General features: G+C 41.9%; 1 protein-coding gene across 1 annotated transcript in view; it reads right to left on the bottom strand.

The window, feature by feature from the left end:
* BTK (Bruton tyrosine kinase) overlaps window positions 1-16,634 on the bottom strand; it is a 32,979-nt gene extending 16,345 nt beyond the window's left edge. The window contains 5 exon segments of the mRNA NM_001243576.1: window positions 1,968-2,049; window positions 3,786-3,854; window positions 5,984-6,082; window positions 6,638-6,807; window positions 16,512-16,634. Coding sequence (NP_001230505.1) covers window positions 1,968-2,049; window positions 3,786-3,854; window positions 5,984-6,082; window positions 6,638-6,778 — 391 coding nt within the window. The 5' untranslated portion in view covers window positions 6,779-6,807; window positions 16,512-16,634.
* Window positions 16,635-19,711: the final 3,077 nt, after the last annotated feature.

A 19,711-nucleotide genomic window follows, 5' to 3' on the forward strand; every position in this document is an offset into this window, starting at 1 on the left:
GCCTTGGAGGTAGCACCTTGATTTAGAGCCTGAGTTCAAAGCCTGACCCTGCCACTCACTAACTGGGTGGCTGGCTTTCCTGAAAAACTAGGCTATCTGGAAACCCTGGGCATGCATTTCACTAACTAGAGCTAGAATGATGGGAATGTACTTTCCATAATGCTGTGCTCCAGCTTGACCCATTCAGTCCCAGTACAGTGGTGGAGAATATGGAGTTTCATAGGCAGACTTCTGGAATTGAATCCTGTTCTGTCACTGGCTTGGGAAGCAGCTTTTCTTTTATAATCTCAACATGGCTTTACTCTAAAATATATTGCAGCCAGCTACAGGTGCAATTTCTGGGCTTGAGAACCAAGCACCAGAAAAGTATGCAATGAGCTTAGGCTTTGGAGTCAAACAGACCTAGGGATGTGATAAGAACACAGGCTCTACCACTCAGTCACTGTGTGCGCTTGAGCAACTTACTTAACCCCATAGCTTCAGTTCCCTCATCTGTAACTAGGGGAATAAGACATACTTCATAAGCTTATTGTGAGGATTAAATAAACTAGTACGTTTGAAGCACCTGGCCCAGAGGCTGGTACAGAGTTAGCGCTCATTAAGTGTTAGTGTTTTTAGCCCAAGGTTGCTGTGAGGCTTAAGTGAGATCATAAATATAAGGTATTTAGCTTGATATCTGGTACATAACAAGAACTCAGTAAACGAACCTACTCTTCCTTTCTCCTCTTCTCTTTCAGTTTGAAAGATTTGATGATTTTTATGTTGGCCAATCAGACTTGCATTCAAGGGAATGAACAAAGCTGGTGTAGTCAGCTACCAAATATCAGAATCTAAATGTTTATTAAGACAAAGGGCTGTCATGCAATAACCCAACCATGCCGTTATCAGTCTGCCATCCTTCCTGTTTCTCTAGGCAGCCTTTCCTGATGTCAAGTCAACCAGTTAATCTCTAAGTCACTTGACATGTGGCTATATATACACACAAATATGTGTGCATGCATCCTGTGCTACAAGCATTTACAGTCAATGTTATCCGAGCACACTCTATGGTCTATGCTGAACTATGTTCAAGTTGAGGTCCTCACAAAGCAAGGAACAAGAAACAGTTTCTTGGAAAATATTTATCCACAATGAAGAGATATATAGTGCTTTCCCATTTTCCATGTGCTTTCACATACATTACCTCATTTGATACTCAGGACAACCCTGGAGGTAGGTATGGTAGGCATCATTATTACTTCTCTTTCAGCAGAAGAACCTGAGCCTCAAAAAAGCTTGTTGGCTTACTTACCAGCAGTCACCCAGCTTATTAGTGGTAGAATAGGACTTGGATTGAGGTTCTTTACTCTGACCCCAAACACTCTCATAATCATTTATTTAATTTTTTGGAACTAGATATTTCATACCTAGGGTTTAAAATACTGAAATAACCATTGCATGCTACACCAAACCACCCTTGTAATTGGTGTAAAGAATGGGACTTTTTTTATAAACAGGGAAATGGAGGAGCCTACAACTATAGAATTGCACTACATAGACAGTAGTAGAACTGGGTTGAAACTCTTAGTCTAGCACGTGATCTTTTATTCATATGCTGGAATAGTAAACTCAATTGTAACAGTAATATTGAAAATGCAATATTCCTCCCCCCACCCCCGTCATTCTCTCTCTCCTCCCTCCTCTCTCTGCCTCAGTCCCTTCCCCTCGTTCTTTCTTCCTTTCATCTTCTTCCTTCCATCCATTCTTCTTTCCTCTCTCCATTTCTCCCTTCCTCCTTCCCTCTCTCCTTCCCTCTCTCCTTCCCTCTTTGACCCCCTTTTCTTCCTTCTTTTCTTTCTTTCTCTTTTCTTTCACCTCTCTCCCTCTTTCTCCCTCTCTCTTTCAAATTCTCTCTTCCTCCCTCAAATTCTCTTTCCTTCCTCCCTTCCTTTCTTTGAAAACTAGTTTATTTTCCAAATAATTCTCACCACTTTTGAGCTGGTGAATCCAACGCTTTCTCAGTTCTTCAGTTGGGGAGAAGACGTAGAGAGGCCCTTCATCATATACAACCTGGGGTAATGGACACACAGACTTCAGAAGTAGGAGTCGTTAAAAAAAAAGAAAGAAGTAACTTGAAGGAACTTATCTTAAGGTACAACTTTGTATAATGATAGTGGAAAACAAACAAACAGGTGAAAAAGGAGGATCTTCAGTGAGCAGTGGGGCTGGGGTCATGTCCACCATCTGAAAAATTCCTGAACAATTCATATCCAAGGATATAGGACTTAGAAACTCTTTAGCTTTGTGACTTCTCCTAAGTCCTCTTGACTTGAATTTCAATTTATGCGTTAACTTAGTTCATAATCTTCAGTCCCTGCTGGAGACAGGATTTGCATTTATCCAACAAAGAATGTTTTAGTATCTTACTAAACTTTGGGTTTGTATATAAGATAATTGATGTAATGATTTTTGTAACAAGTCTTGATTAGTACATACGGATTATACACTTGGTCAATATGGAGCAAAATTTTAACTCATGGCTAATGTTCCCTCCAGTGCCTAGTGGCCTCCCCTTGCCAATATTAGCCAAAATAAACTAAGTTTGAAACCACAACCTACTTCAAAAAGAGTGAAGTACATATTAAACATTATCATCAAATAAGTCACTATTTTTTTGAACACCACGCATGTGCAAGGCATTGTGCTAAATGTTTCAAAGAAGTACAAACCATACAAGGTGTGGTTCCAACCCTCACAGACTTAATAGACACCACATAGTGGATTCTGAAGTCAAATGTAAAAAACAAAAACAAAAATAAAAAGTGGTGCAGTGGATTGGGAATCCAACAGCAGTGGTTCAGGTTGCTATGGAGGCACAGGTTTGATCCCTGGCCCGGCGCAGTAGGTTAAAGGATCTGGCACTGCAATGTAGGTTGCGGCTGTGGCTGGGATTCGATCCCTGGCCTGAGAATTTCCATATGCCTCAGGTTCAGCCATTAAAGAAATAAATAAATAAAGTCAAATTTAAATTGGTTTTGAATTATATGCTATTTAGCATTATCTACTAGCATGGTCAAACTATATAAACTTGTTGAAAAACAGTGGTAGTTAAGACTATGTCTAAGATATCCCTCCTTAACAGGTTTTATAAACTTTGTCACAGTCAGGGACCTGAACAAGATCCTTTTACATTTTTCTTTTTGTTCGTTAGTCTTAATGTGCTCATAAATCCATGACAGAAAGCCCACTCCCCTGAGACTTTCCACTTCCTTTTCTGGCTTTCACTGCTGCAGAGGCTGCCGTTTTCATGACACGTGGCCTACAGAGTTCTCAGGACAGAAGCAAGCCAAATCGAAGATGAATCTGAAGCTCTTGCTCTTTTTTATGGCTCACATTGCATCTAACAAACATATGTCTATGTGGCTCTTCAATTATTCCAGATTAGAATACAATTTAAGTTTACATGTGAGTCTAATAAGCCTTCCTCACACTTAACTTCCTAATACTGCTCCTTACCTCCTCTTTTCTGTCTTTTCAACCCACATGACCACCATTAGACAGATAGGCAGAACCAGAAGGAAGTTGAAATGCTCACACAACAAACAGAGCATCTTTCTCAATGCAGTTACCATAGACAAGACACACCATAACAGAATTAGTGCCATTGAGAATTAGTACATTGAGGTGTAGAGACTAAAAGAAACTATGTTGGATTGAAAAATAGAAAAGCACAGCTCTCAGCCCATGCCATCCCTAATGATTACATTACAGCTCCCTTTGTGAGCTAGTGAGAGAAAATACCTCACCTGGAAGGGGTAAGGGAACCTTTCAATAATTGAAATCTGCTCCATTTCACTGGACTCTTCACCCCTTCTCTGCAATGATAGAAGAAATCATAGTTATTGGTTGATGCACTGTTCTTTTCTGGAAGTCCTTTGCAATGGTTCCAGAAGGCTCTACTAAACAGACAATGCTAATCCTTAGTGATTTCTTTCTATATCCCAGTAGGGACACATATCCATAGGATCCAGCACATACTCATTCAAAAAAACAAAAACAAAAAACAAACTCAGGCATCTCAAATTACTAAAGAGAGGGAGGTTAATCAATAAATGGTTCTGGGACATTTAACCACTAATACTGTCAGAGGTGAGGGGGTTGTTAAGGCTGCTATTTCACAACATACACCAAATTAAATTCTGGATGGATTCAAGACCTTTATATTAAAAAAAATAAAACTATGAATAACAGGAAAAAAAGACAAGTGATTATTTATATAATTTTGTGAGAGGCAAGCCCTCTCTAATATAATACTAAATGTTAGAACCATTAAGTTCTAACATTTAGTATGAGCTAATTTGATGACACAGGCTTTAAAACCCAGTTTAAAAAAAACCTAGTTTTTAAAAAAATAAGTGTTCCCATTGTCGCTCAGCTTGTTAAGACCCCAACATAGTCTTGGTGAGGATTAGGGTTCAATCCCTGGCCTCGCTCAATGGGTTAAGGATCCAGCATTGACATGGCTGTGGTGTAGGTCAGCAGTTGCACCTCTGATTCAACACCTAGCCTAGGAACTTCTACATGCCACAGGTGTGGCTGTAGAAAGGAAAAAAAAAAAACATAAAAAATTCAAAGATAAATGAAAAACTGGAAAAATATTTTCACATATAGTTAAAGTTAATGTATCTAGATCTCTTAAAATGTACAAGACTAAGGGGAACATTTCAATAGAAAAAATATGGGCCAAAAATTAACAGGCAATTCACAAATGGAAAATTATAAATGAGTTGTAGATATAAAATTGTTCAACCTAACGAGTAACTAAAAAATTGCGAAATAAGTCAACAATGAAATATTTTTCTTGGTTTTCACATTAACAAATAAAAATATCTGGTACTGGAACACATATAGGGGAATAGATACTCTCATACACAGCTTGTAAGAGTGTATAATATTCAAATTCTACTTCTACAAAATAAAATGGAGTAAAAATATAAAAATAACCAAAGCTTACAGGTTTCATAAGAAAAACAACAAAATATTACTCCTAGGAAGTTATCATATGGGAAAGAATGGAAGAAGTAGATAGAGATGTATGCAAGGATATTCCTCTCAACGTGATTTATGATATCAAATGATTGGAAACAACTTAAATATGCAGTAATAGGAGATTGGTTAAACAAACTACAATGTATCCATAATAGAGAATACTATAAGTCATTAAAATCATATTACTAAAGAGTATCTAGTGTCATGGGGAAGAGTTTTCATATACTGTTAAATTGAAAATGTAGGTGGCAAAGCAAGATGTGTAGTATGACTCTATGTTTTAAATACATAACATATATATTAGTGTGAGCATATGTATAATTAATGGAGAAAAACATCTGTAAGTCCATACAGCAGCATGTTAATTTTTTTAGCTGAATAATGGGTTTATGCATTATTTTTATCTTCTTTTTTGTGCTCTTTTTGTATTTTCCAGAGTTTCTATAATAAATATATATTATTCTTGTCATCAGGGAAAAATGATATTTCAAAAAATCAGCTAGGAAGTCAGTAGCTGTTATGTCCTGAAGAGGCTCTGGGAAATAAGAGAAGAAACAGTGAGCTATTAAAGAATATCATGACTCAGAGTCCCAGGGTTCTGGCTTTCAGATTAACTCAAGCCTGTAAATCTGATCCTGGTGCCTGAGGGAGTAAAACTAATCATCTCTGATCAGTTTGAAAGCTTCATATGATATTGTCTTAAAATTGGTGTTACAAGGTTTCCAGGTTAAGTGAGTTGTTCTGTGTCTGGGGAAAAGATGTCGAGTCTCAGTATAGCCAATATGAAGAATTAAGAATTTGTAAGGGAGTCTTACTGTGTCTCACAATGCACAGCATCCCCAGTTTATTTACAGAAAACTGAAGTACCCCAAGTTTCTTAACTGCACACTGCCCCCACCCCTCGACCCCCAGGGTGTGGCGCCCAGCCTCAGTTCTGACAATGTTCTGTTCTCACCGGAATCTGTCTTTCAGGGGGAGGATTTTTCTCAGGAACAACTGTTTCAACGCAGGTGATCTTCTCAACATCTATTGAACCCTTCTTACTGCCTCTTCTCTGAGAAAGAGAATGAGGAAGAAAATGGAGAAACATTAAGAGCAATTAAGCAACCAGATGATTAGATTTCATTATCTAATCATTCAACATAGTTGAGGTGACACCCACAATCTACATCAGGACCTGTCGTTTTGAAACAAACAAACAAAATCCAAATAACTTCCAGATCTATTAATCTAACTATTTTTGACTACTAGATGGGGGGCAAATACTAGAGAAGAGTGGATGATTTGTATTTACTTTGCACTTGCCTTTATAACAAAAAATAAGGAAGCAATTTCCAAGTCTTGGATTTCATTCTCAACAATTATTTAATGAGTGCACATCAATTGCAAAAATCCATGGTGAGACTTTCCCCCATGGCTTCTTAGCACCTTTGAATTTTTGCTCCAGTATGACCGTAATTACTTCTGGGCTAGGAAATATTTTGCTGAGTTTGAAGTGTATTTAAGTCGCTTCCACCTCTCTCCTCCAACCAAACATGATCTACCTCCTCCTCAAGGTAGATCTAAGACCAAGTCCTTAAAACTCAGGTTTCACAGCAGAGAACCTTACCCCACGTTCAAAGTCATACTCATAGTAGGAAAGTTTTTGCACGGTCAAGAGAAAGAGGCGCTTCTTGAAGTTCAAAGGTGATGTTTTCTTTTTCTGCTGAGATCGTTTCAGAAAGATGCTCTCCAGTATCACCGCAGCCATAGCTTCTTCTTTCTGGAGCTCACTGTATGCTGTTGGTAATGAAAGTTCTTGAGGACCCAGCACATTGATCCTCATCCCTCCTCATTTCCCCTCAGCCTAGCCACCTAGTTTCAAATGGAACAGAAAAGTTCAAAGCTAACAAAGAAGTTTCTAACCATGAGGTCCTCCTCCCACAGCCTCCACATCTGCCAGTTTCCTGGTATAATGGAGGCACATTGGATTGGAGGGATTAGTTCTACCTCAGGAATTCACATAAGCTGGGTTCTTGTATAAGGCAATGGGATCCTCTGGATATCAAATGATATGTATCCATGTGCTTGGTATTGTCTGGAGGCTGTTCAACACTAACCACCCTTTTATGATATGTGCAGAATCTGTGAACAGCAAAAGTCTATGTGCATCTGTTGACCCTGATATCCCCAGAAGAGATAATGCAGGTGCCAGAACTCCACTGAGGCAGATATTGGACTTTCAGTTCCTGGTTTCCTAGACAGTGAGTGTAATTTTTCACACATTGTCCTGCTGGGGTCTGTAACCAAGAGGTCTAATCAGGATAGGGGGCTGCACCTGCAGTTATGGACATATATTAACTGCCACACAACTGATTTTGCCCATCACCCTCTGGCTGAACTACAAAGGAGAGAAGCTTTGTTCTAAAAGTGAAAAACAATTTTTTTGACAGGTGATTGCTTCAGTCTTTTGGCTTTTCCCTTCCTTTTGGCTTAGATTAGTTCTTATGGACACAGCATCAGGCAAAATCGACGCAACTTGTCTTACTCTCCTAGATACCATCGCTGATCATTACGGAAACTAACTTGTTTAGCCTCTCTAAACCTTACACTACTTCAGAAAGATTCAGCTTAGGTAACTGAAATACAGAAAGACTAAGGAAGTTACAAAAAGTCACCAGTTGATTTTTTTTATATTCACACAAAACACATTCATATCAGTTATTCACTTAAATACATGGTCTTGTATTATTAATCCCTAAATTTCATTGACCAGATAAGGTGAAAATATAAATACTGCCACACACACACACACACACACAAAACAGAACACTAAAAAACACTGAAAAAAATTTACCAGATTCCTCCCCCTCAAGTTTTGTTGGAGGTGGGTTTTTTCCCTGAAGGGGATAATTTTTTTTTTTAAGTAACTACTTGTGCTTTAGGTGGCATCATGGAAGAAGAACAAATAAAGTCAGTAGTTTTTTCTACTTGTCAAGCATAGGTTATTGCTCACACCAGGAAAGCAAAGGAATGGTTTTATCGAAGCCTGAGGCTATCCACACCATTATTTTGCTCTTTCCTGTGGTGTAGAAGGTTCTATTATCATGCTGGGGAAATAAAAAAAGGTTAAAGGAACACCAGGAATGTTCAGAATGATCTTTTTTGCTACTTACCCCCATGTGGATGCCACTGTTTTCTGGTGGTTGATTAGTTCAATGTTTCTCCAATGATATTTTGAGAAAAATTGCAAAGAAGCAAAACTTTTCCCACACCCTGCCCCACAGTGCTCTCCTCTGACACCCCGGGTTAAATGGTCTCTCACGGGAGTGGAGTGGCAAACTGATAGGAGTTTCCTACCAACGAGAATTCTCAGTAGCATTGAGATTCAGCTCAAATTCCAAAGAGATTTCTTTTAACATTAAGATTTCCATGTACTCAGAAGTAGTGGTAACCAAGTCATGATCATTTAGTCTCAGGAACTGCCAACTTAGGGAGATCCCTGTACTAATATCACATTCGTTCCCATGGTGAATTCCAATTAAGCACCTATTCACAATCAGAGACTCAACTTACAGAAGACAAAATAATACTCTAAAGAAATTGAGTAACAGTAAATTGGATCGGAAGAATCCCAATAAACCACGTCCAGTTGTGCTTCTTTTAGCTAAGTAAAGCACACCCATCATTTTACCTTAAGTTTTGCTGCAATTTCTTGGAGGATACAATCTCTGCTCAGACCCAGCATCTGCTTCAAGCTTGACCTCTGCTCTTTATTCCCTATAAGACAAGTCCTCCTAGAAGCTGCCTCTGTTTTTTTCTTTTTAGAACAAATCCAGTTTGTACAAGAGGAAGCCTTCCTCTCTTTCAAGTGTCTGTGTTGGGGTAGGGTTTATTGCTGGTCTAAGTATGAGGAAGTAAGTAAGCCTCTCACTAGCCATCGCCCCTCTGAGCTAGGGGTGAAATGGCCTCTACCTCTAGATCATTGATTTGGAGGACTTCCGGGACTTCCATGGCATGGTTGCCCCTTTTTGGGTTGCTTTCCCCATATTCCTTGTGATCCATTCCAGACACACACAGCCTGAAAGTGTATTAGTTTTTCCTTAGTCGCCACTGGTTCATCCACCACTAAAGTGAAAGCAGAGGCATCTGCCTTTATGTCTTCGTGAAAGTTGGTGTGTAATGGACACTCTGCTTTAGAGGGTAGTTGCAGCTTCTTTGGGTACTTATTATGGAAGGTCCAAATTTTTTTTCTAACAATTTCAGCAGCCCACAGAGTCAATCTGACCACAAAAGATGCACAGGGAGGGCTGACCCTGCACCTCACTCAAGTGGTGGGGGTGGAAACGGAAGTGACACGAATATTACACACACGCACACACAGACACACACACACACATACTTCATATAGAGAAAGAAAGGGGAGGAGAAAAAAGAACAGAAACACACACAGAGCTCTTCATTTAAAATAGAGTTCCAATGTTATAATGTTCTCTTTATTAAACACAAATGCAAGGATTTTTCACACAGGCACTTTTGCAGGTTCCCAGCTCCCTATGGAGTTTTAGAATTCCAAAAGGGAATGCTTATTACTGAGTTCAGCCATTTTAAAAACTGCGCTATACCAAAGAATTAATATTAGTAGCACTTGCAGAACTGGTTTCTATCTTTGTTCATTGCTAAGATAAAACACTGTTAGGAACTACATCAGAGCAAAAATCAGAAAAGGACACACAGCCTGTTTATGATTGGGGAGGGTCTGGGAGATGCTAGTTAGAAATAACCAGTCATAGTTCAAGTAACTACTTGGCCAGACTATCCAATAAACAGCATTTTCTGTTTATTTCTCCTTTAAAGCATTACTTAATTGCCCAGGAAGAAGATTCTGGCCATTCTCCTTTATCCTCAGAGGTATGGAAGGGAACTCCTGTTTCTCTTGGCGCAGCCCATCTATCAGGCATTTTACACACATTCTTTCATTTATTCCTTCCTCACAACAAACAGATGAGGAAAGTGATATTTCTGAAGGTTATCTGACTTGCCCAGCTTCATCTATTCGTGACTCCACAGCCCTGTGAGAATTCGGGATTCAAGGGCACTTTCCTCTGTAATATTCCTCTAGGCTAGAAATCTTGATCTTGTCCCTGTTAATGGACAACTGTACTTTTTCCCACATGAGGACTCTTCCGACCGGTTTTCTTACATTTTCCTTTAAAGCCTCTACAAGATCTTGTTTAATTGGGGTATTCTAGAGTCATCGGCTATATTTCCTTCAAGATTTTTCATTGTTAATGGGGTAAAAACACAGGGTTTAGGTAGAACATCAACTCTGTTTTAGGGTTGTCATTGTCTACTGTGAATATAAAACTTTGCTTGAATGTACTTTCTTTTATATTATGAAATATTGCAAACAGGCAGAAAGTACAGAGAATAAGATTACACTCATGTATTCACCGCTTAGCTCTATAGAATCCTAACATTGTGCCATATTGTTTCCAGTTTTAGGGGTTTTTTAATGGCCACATGCACAGCATAGGGAAGTTCCCAGACCAGGGGTTGAAATCCCAGTAGCAACTATGACCTACAGCAATGCTGGATCCTTTAACCGACTGAACCCAGCTGGGGATCGAACCTGTGCCTCCGCAGTGATCCGAGCCACTGTAGTTGGATTCTTAATCCACTGCACCACAGCAGCAACTCCCTTCAGTGTGTTTCTATAGAAATAAAATACGGTCAAAACTCTTTTGTGTACTCCCCCACAATCTTATTCCCCCTCCCCCCCCATAAAGATGACCCATATCTGGAGTGTTGTGTTTTATATTACTACTACATATGTAAGTATCCAAAAGAGATGTATAGTATTGGTTTGCATGTTTTGTGTTTTAATATAAGTGGTACATAGTCTTCAGCAAATTTCTTTTTTTTCTCAGTGTGATTTTTTTTTTTTTTTGTCTTTTAGCCATTTCTAGGGCCACTTCCGCGGCATATGGAGGTTCCCAGGCTAGGGGTCGAATCGGAGCTGTAGCCTCTGGCCTACGCCAGAGCCACAGCAACGCGGGACCCGAGCCGCATCTGCAACCTACACCACAGCTCATGGCAACGTCAGATCCTTAACCCCCTGAGCAAGGGCAGGGACCGAACCCGCAACCTCATGGTTCCTAGTCGGATTCGTTAACCACTGCGCCACCACGGGAACTCCTCAGTGTGATGTTTTACAATTGATTTATCTTGGTAACGGTAGTCCGTACATTTTATTGGGGGGGTGCTTTTATTTTTTTAGGGCCACACCCAAGGCATATGTAAGTTCCAAGGCTAGAGGTGGAATTGGAGCTACAGCTGCAGGCCTACACCACAGCTCATGGCAATGCCAGATCCTTAACCCACTGAGCGAGGCCAGGGATCAAACCTGCAACCTCATGGATACTAGTTGGGTTCATTTCTGCTGTACCACAATAGGAACTCCTTATCCATACATTTTAATTCATTTTATATGCATCAAGTATTCTATATGATGACTACATCACAATTTATCCATTTTCATACTGATGGATATTTAGGTTGTTTGTTTTCAATTATAAGTAGTACTACCATGAACATTCTTTTTTTTTTTTTTTGTCTTTTTGTCTTTGTTGTTGTTGTTGTTGTTGCTATTTCTTGGGCCGCTTCCGCGGCATATGGAGGTTCCCAGGCTAGGGGTTGAATCGGAGCTGTAGCCACTGGCCTACGCCAGAGCCACAGCAACGCGGGATCCAAGCCGCGTCTGCAACCTACACCACAGCTCACGGCAACGCCGGATCGTTAACCCACTGAACAAGGGCAGGGACCGAACCCGCAACCTCATGGTTCCTAGTCGGATTCGTTAACCACTGCGCCACGACGGGAACTCCCCATGAACATTCTTATACATGTGATCATAGTTTTCCATTCTCAGAATGAATTCTCAGTTACTTAGACAAAGCAGCAAATCCAGGTCTGGCTTATGTATTGGACTATGGACTACGTGTTACCCCTTGTTTCCATTTTAGTCCTATCTTCCTGAGGATTTACTATGAAATCGGGTAGAATTATCAATGGTCTCTAACTAGAGTAGAGTAAAACTAATAGGATAAATTTGGCCTACTCATAATCTCTTCTCAGTCCTAAGAATCTCAGATTTTGACTGACATTTTGACTGAGAGTTCCCCTGTCTTGGAACCAGAAGAAAAGTCTTCTTTAAAATATCGTAACCATAGCAACCAAGAGCTGTAATTACTCTAGTTAAGTTCCCAAGAAGCTTGGTTCAGGCCCCAGTGAAACCTAATTATTTGACCATAAGCTTCAGGGTGAGCACTACAGGTGACCAAATTTGTGGTGAAGGCTTCCAGCCAAAATCAGTTTTCTGGCTGCTGGCTAACCAGGGAAGTTCTCATTTGCTGTAGTCATTGCTAAGGGTTCTCCCTGCTCTTGTTCTTCTTCAGCATTTCATATTGTTAACATTTTATAATTTTCTTCTGTGGTTTTGGAAACTTCTGGGTCTCTGTGATTCATCATCTCTTCAGCCCTGTGCCAGAGGAAATAGATTCTGGCCAAGCAATAATGATAGGAGAGCCAGTTAGCTAATCTGCCTGTTTGGATTCAGCATCAGGTTGGTTGTAATACTTTGAGCAGTGCCCCCTCTGCCCTGAGGGTGACTGATGGGGTGTCTGTCTTTCACTGGGGACTTGTGTGCCCCTTTGGCCTTCTTAATTTTTCTTTTTGGCAGCGCCTGTGGTAGGTGGAAGTTCCTGAGCCAGGTGAGTTCCCATTGTGGCTTAGCAGTGATAAACCCAACTAGTATCCATGAGGACTCGGGTTCAATCCCTGTCCTTGCTCAGTGGGTTAAGGATCCGGTGTTGCCGTGAGCTGCGGTGTAGGTTACAGACCCAGCTTGGACCCAATGTTGCAGTAGCTGTGGTGTGGACTGGAGGCTACAGCTCCGATTTGAGCCCTAGCCTGGGAACTTCCACATGCTGTGGGTGCAGCCCCAAAAAGATGAAAAAAAAGTTTTTGAGTCAGAGATCAATCCCATGCCACAGCAGTGACAATGCTGGATCTTTAACACTCTGCACCACAAGGGAATTCTTTGGCCTTCTTTTTCAATTGAGTTTTTTTTTTTCCTGGTCTGAACATTTTCTTTTTTCCCCCTTGATATCAGAATAACACATGATCATTATAGAAAATGCTTTAAGTACAGGGATAGTAAAAAGAAAACATCACATAATCTCATTATCCAGAGGCATGAACATTTAGGCATATTTCTTTCCATTCTTTTTCTCTGCATTTTTCTTAGCATATTTGAGATCATATTGCACATACTATTTGTAGTTTGCTTATTTTTCTTGACATTATCTAAGTATCCATCTATCTATCTATCCATCCATCCATCCATCCATCCATCCATCCATCCATCCATCCAACACACCTTTTCCCAGAAATATCTAAAGGTCTCATTTAACATTATTCCTAAAAATTTCCCCATGATAATAGGATCTCTATGTAAGCATCGTTACCAGGTCAAAAAGTATGTACATTTTGCATTTTGAAACATGTTGACAAAATCGTTTCCAGAAATGCTGGTAACCAATATCTATGCCAAATAGCGATTTGAGAGAGCCTGTTTTCCTCACACATTTTCTCTTCTATTTCTAATCAGTTTTCTTTTTACTCTGTTTCTATTGCAGACAAATATGTAGGGATGAGCTAATAGTTCATTTTCATTTCTGGGAGGCAAGCCTGTGAGAAGAGTTTCTCCTGGAAGTTCAGCTAAGCCATGTTAACCCTAAGGGCAATAATGGTGGTGGCTCTCAGAGAATGAGGTGGAAAGCCTGGGATGAAGGCTTTTGTGTTTCGAATGCTCTCCCAACACCCTCAGTCAGTGCACATGAACCTCCAGAGAAACTGAAAGTCACACGTGGCCCATTTGTTTCAGGGTCCTCAGAGGAGATCTCTCTCCCCCTCCCGGATGGCTTCATTTGCATAACCTAGCAGCTTTGGAGTGAATTAGGTCAAGGTCTATCTCTAGCTTCTTAATGAGCACAGCCTCGCTGAAAATTCTAGCTCCCCCTTATTCCTAGGAGCTAGCAATCAGACATCGGTGTGGCATCCATGGGTGAAAGGCAGCAGGTATCTGATGACTTTGGAGAACACCCCAACTGGTTTTCAAAAACCAAATCTTCCCCTTATACCTAAGTCACTTCCTGCTATGGGTCTAGGCCACTGAAAGGAAACTCTCTGTAGGAAATTTGCTCGAATGGAAATAGTAAATCATACTGATGATAATTTAAAATTGCGCCAAGACCCTAGAAGAGGATGGAAAGTTGCACTAGTTCTCACCATAAGGAGTTAACAAAGGATTCTAAACAAACACATCACTAGCCATAAGCCACAGGAATTTGAGTTTTAAGGCAAGAGGATAAATAGTCTGAATAATAAAAGGGGTCAGAAGAGACCAGAGAGGGCTAATGCTAAAGGATCCCTTTTCAATAGCATGCTTTATATTATGTAGGGTCTTTGCATTTTGTGACTTATTTGGTAGGTGACATTGTTTTATTAAGAAACTGAGGCTTCAAGAGGCAATAGCACCCTTGGTCAGGGGCTTGGCATGCAAAATGAGGCAAGGAGCAGAACTAGCACCCAACTAACAATACAGAAGATAGCCCCTGAACTGAATGGAACACTGCTTCTAGAAACAGCATGAATAAGAGACCAAATAGCATGAATAAGAGAATTTGCCCCTGGAGAGCTGGGTGGCCAGGAAATTGGACCAGGTTTCCATTTGGAGGTCCAGCAGTACATCCAAAGATGTCTTGGTCAGTGCTGCACCCATGGCTTATGGAAGTTCCCTGGACCAGGGGTTGAATCTGAGCCATAGCTACGACCTATGGATCTATGGCTCAGCTGTGGCAACTCTGGAACCTTTATTTTTTTTTCTTTATTTTTGTTCATTTGGCTTTTTTTTTTTTTTTTGCTTTTTAGGGCCACACCTGCAGCATATGAAGGTTCCCAGGCTAGGGGTCTAATTGGAGCTACAGCTGCCGGCCTTCACCGCAACGCCAGATCTGAGCTGAGTCTGCAACCTACACCACAGTTCACAGCAATGCCAGATCCTTAACCTGCTGAGCAAGACCAGGGATTGAACCTGCAACCTCATGGTTCCTAGTTGGATTCGTTTCCACTGCACCACGACGGGAACTCCAACTCCGGATCCTTTAACCCATTGCCACTGCACTGAGCCTGGGATCAAACCTGAGCCTCCACAGTTACCCGAGCCACTGCAGTCGGATTCTCAACCTACTGCACTACAGTGGGAACTCCAGTCCCTCTTATTCTAAATGCCACACTATTCTAGGCAAGCCCTCTGCCGACACTGGCAAGTCTCAAGCAGAATAAAAATAATCACAAACACTGAGATAGGAAACCTGACAATTGCTGGGCACTTTTAACTGCTTTACATAGATGAATACAATTACTGCTCACAGCAATCCTATGGGGGAGGCACTAGGCAAGTAGGGAGAAAGGGAAAAGCAAAAACAGCAAGGGAAGAAAGGGGCAAGAAGAATCCAATGCAATTCCACCATTATTTATTAAGCGCTGACTCTGTTCCAGGGGTAGTAGTGAACACAATAAAGGAGGGGATAAAGAAGAGGGGATAAAAGTAGAGAAAGGAGAAGGAGAAAGAGAAGGAGAAGAGGGAGGAGGATGGAGAGGAGAGGAAAGGAGAGGAGAAAATGATGACTAGAGGAAGGAGAGCCGTGCACATGGCAGGCAACGGTAATAGGAAAAAGCTTCCCCGCCACCTCAGGGGCTGGCCGCACTGTCTGGGCTGAGGCTGAAGCTGTTTTCTTCTGGCCCCTTCTCGTACCCACTATTACCACGAGGTTGGTACACACAGTCCTTCCACCAAGCCAGCCCTGATCCCAGCAACACTGGCCCGCCCGATGCTGCCTGAGGCAGGTGGCTTTCCACCCTGGTTTAGCCTGTGCCTTTCCTTAGCTTACAAAGGTCAAAGGCCTGTTGTGGCCTGTGAGCTTGGACCACTTTCTCAGATAATCTACCTCGTCAACTTTCTTCTTCCTAAGAGTCTCATGAACACAGCGTATTCATTTGGTGTGTTCTGGCAACATATGACCTGAAGGCTTTTTTTTTACCCTGGCTTATTTTGCCCCAGGCAATAAATAGCACTTTTGCTGCCAAGTTTTGCAGAGGTGCCTCTTTCCGACATTGGCTCCCTGTTCAGATGGTCACCTCATGTCGCTTTTTTCTCTTCTTGTCCCCTCCTACTCAACCTCCTCAGAAAGGGCCCTTACAGCCCCTTTGGATCATCAGAAGGGACACCCAGGGCCTTGGGCTGATGACACTGCCACCCTCCGTCAGCCCCCTCTGCCAGCAGACTCTACCGCACCAGCCATGCCTTCCCTCTGGCCTTCAAGGGTTCCACGCAAGGTCGTTGTTGCTGCTGCCCCGCCCTTGCCATGCCCCAGACCCACCTCAGTCCTGACTTTAATGCAGGTAGCTTCCTGGATGCATTGAGATGCCAGGACTTTGAAGGTGGGACTCGATGTCAGAAGACACTGGCCCTGGAGACATATTCTTACAGTCCAGAGAGGAAGGACAGTCTGAGCAAACCCCACCCTTTCACAGCCACTCAGTTCCCTTTTTTTGTTTCCTGACTTAAACCAATGTCTTTTTTTTTCTTCTTCTCAGCAGCATGGTATCTGGTTCCCTGCTGCTGTCCCTATTCACCCCCCAACCCCCAGCTGTCCCCGCCCTTCATTTGCTTGGGACCTCTGACACTACTATCTTGAGTCTGCTCTGAAAGAGCCCTTCTCAACATTACCGGGGGCCCAGAGACGCTAAACTGGGCTGGGACGAACAGGCAAGTCCTCAGGCCAACCTCCCCTGAGGGAAAGGGCCAACATAGCTAAAGGACTATGGGAATGGTCAACACAGAGAGTGGAGACTTCCAGAAAAGAGGAGAAATGCAGAGCTGTGGAGACAAAACAGAGGGGCTGGCGAGAAATGGCGTCTTCAGTTCCTCATGTCTTCTAAGGCAGAGACACAACGCCACACAGTTAAACTTGAGAGTGAAGGATGAAGAGTGCTCATGAAGGGACCCCAAAGTACAGATCCTGACAGAGGTAGAGACAAGACTTCCCCCTGCTGAGTCATTTTCTAAGAAAGCATTTTTTTTTTCTGCAGATAAAAATGTCTGAATGTAAGCCCACACACTGACTTGTGCCCTTCCCATTTTCTGTGGATGTTGATTTTTAGAAGCGGCCTCAAGGATTAACTCTTAATTTCCTGAATGTTTTCTCAGCCAACTCCTAGCCTATGTTCTAGCAGCAGTCTTCTCCTGCAGGACGCTCCTAGGAAACACAGACAGTACTGGCCAGACAAGAGGCCCTGGTGATTGAACTGCTTGCCTGTCTTGGACTCATCAGGCACTTCCATCTTTACTTGCCCCAGGCACTGTATCCTAATGTAGAAACAGACCATAAACCCCACTAAAAGAAGTTGGTCAGAATTTTTAAGGGATCAGGACTTTTTTTTTTTTTTGTCTTTTTATCCTTTTAGGGCCACACCCGTGGCATATGGAGGGTCCCAGGCTAGGGGTCGAATTGGAGCTGTAGCTGCCAGCCTGCACCAGAGCCACAACAATGCCAGATCTGAGCTGTGTCTACGACCTACACCACAGTTCACGACCTACACCACTGGCAATGCCTGATCCTTAACCCACTGAGTGAGGCTAGGGATCGAACTCGCAACCTCATGTATCCTAGTTGGATATGTTTCTGCTGTGCCATGACAGGAACTCCTTTAAGTTTTGTTTTGTTTTGTTTTGTTTTTTTTGGACAAGGACTTTTAAAAATGATATTTGTAGGAGTTCCTGCTGTGGCACGGTGGTTTAAAGATCCGGCTTTGCTGAAGCAATGGCGTAGGTTGCAGCTGCAGCTCGGATTTGATCCCTGGCTCACGAACTTTCATAAGCCATGAGTGTGGCTAAAAAAGAAAAAAAATATTTGTAGGATAGTAAAATAGTTAATCCTCACATCCGCATAAGATAAAAGGGCAGCAAGTGTCACTTAATCTTTCTATTTTATTGACTAGTCACCTCTGAATAGCTGCCTGCCTGAGAGTTGGTAACAGACAGTCACCTTCCCTCCCCCTTTCTTCAGTCAGCTGCTACTTGTTGTCACATGCCCTGTCCCTTCTCAAGGTCCTTCTTGGGGAGGAGACTGGGTGTTGACTAGAGGGTCAAAACAAGGGAGAGCAGGACAAGGGAGTGGGGAAAATAAAACCAGGCACTTCTTTACCCTCTGCCCATGCACACTCCCCTGTCAGGCTTGTCCAAGTGACAGAGGGACTGCACCCAAATAGTGCCAATATGTAGACATAGGAAAGTGAACAGGCCAAGTACTTTGAGACCAGGCCATTTCTAGAGTTCTGTGTTCAATTCTGAGTTCCTCATCTTAGGGGAAATCAACGAGCAGGAGCATGTCCAAAACAGACCAGGGTTAGTGAAGGGAATCTAAGCCAAAGCTGTGCCACATGGGGTCTGATAGAAAGAATTAACGGAGTTCTTATTGTGGCTCAGTGGAAATGAACCTAACTAGTATCCATGAGGATGTGGGTTCGATCCCTGGCCCTACTTAGTGGGTTAAGGATCCAGCATTGCCATGAGTTGTGGTGTAGGTTGCAGATATGGCTTGGGATTGAGTGTTGCTGTGGCTGGGTGTAGGCTGGCAGCTGTAGCTCTATTTGACCCCTGGCCTGGGAACTTCCATATGCAGCGGGTGCGGCCCTAAAAAGCAAAAAAAAAAAAAAAAAAAAAAAAAAAAAGAAGAAGAAGAAAGAAAGAAAGAACTAACATTGATTACTAAGAGGGACCATGTTCGTTGTCATCATGTTTCTATGATACTAACATCAAAAATCTCTAGAAACTCCTCAAAGTCCAGTGAAACTGTGTAAGGGGCTGGAGAGAAGGAAATGCTGTGAGCCTACAGGCTGGATCTTGGGCAAAAAAACTTTTTAGGAAGTGTAGCAGTCAGTGGTAACGTTTTCATTATCTTATTCCCAGAGACTGTTCGACAAAATGGAGATGATCAGAGAGTCAGCTGTGAACTCATGGGTGTTCCTGGAGGACTATGCAAGCAGGAGACCCCAGGCTTTCATGGTTCCTTAGCCCCTAGTCCACTGGCACCTTGTCATCATCCTCTACCCTGCATGTGCTCCTGCTTTTCCTGTGTGATGTCATGGTTAAGTGCAAGGCTGCAGTGTTAGACTATCTGAGATCAAATTCCAGCTCTGCAAAACAACCACTGCTGTGACTTTGGGTAAGTGAATTTAATGCCTCATGTTTCAGAGTTTTCTCGCCTGTTAAATATTAATTCTGGTAAATGCCGCCTGTGTTTTTAGGATTAAAATAGGTAGTATGTAAGGTAGTTAGGAAAATGCCTGACTTATAATAAGTGTTCAATAATTATTAGCTATTATAATTACTAGGTCACAACAGCCATATTATACAATAGATAAAGGAACCCAAGTTCTGGAGTCAGATCACCTGTGTTTATATCCTGGCTCCACTAAATTCTATCAGTATTGGGCAAATATTTAAAAATCCTATGGCCCCAACTTCCTCATCTGTGAAATGGGACTAATAGCATCACCTACATCCTAGAAGTACTGA

This window comes from Sus scrofa, chromosome X (genome assembly GCF_054392235.1).
Source record: "Sus scrofa isolate SSC_HxYL_T2T_F1_AM1 chromosome X, Sscrofa_HxYL_maternal_Yorkshire_Landrace_v2.0, whole genome shotgun sequence".
NCBI classification, from domain to species: domain Eukaryota; kingdom Metazoa; phylum Chordata; class Mammalia; order Artiodactyla; family Suidae; genus Sus; species Sus scrofa.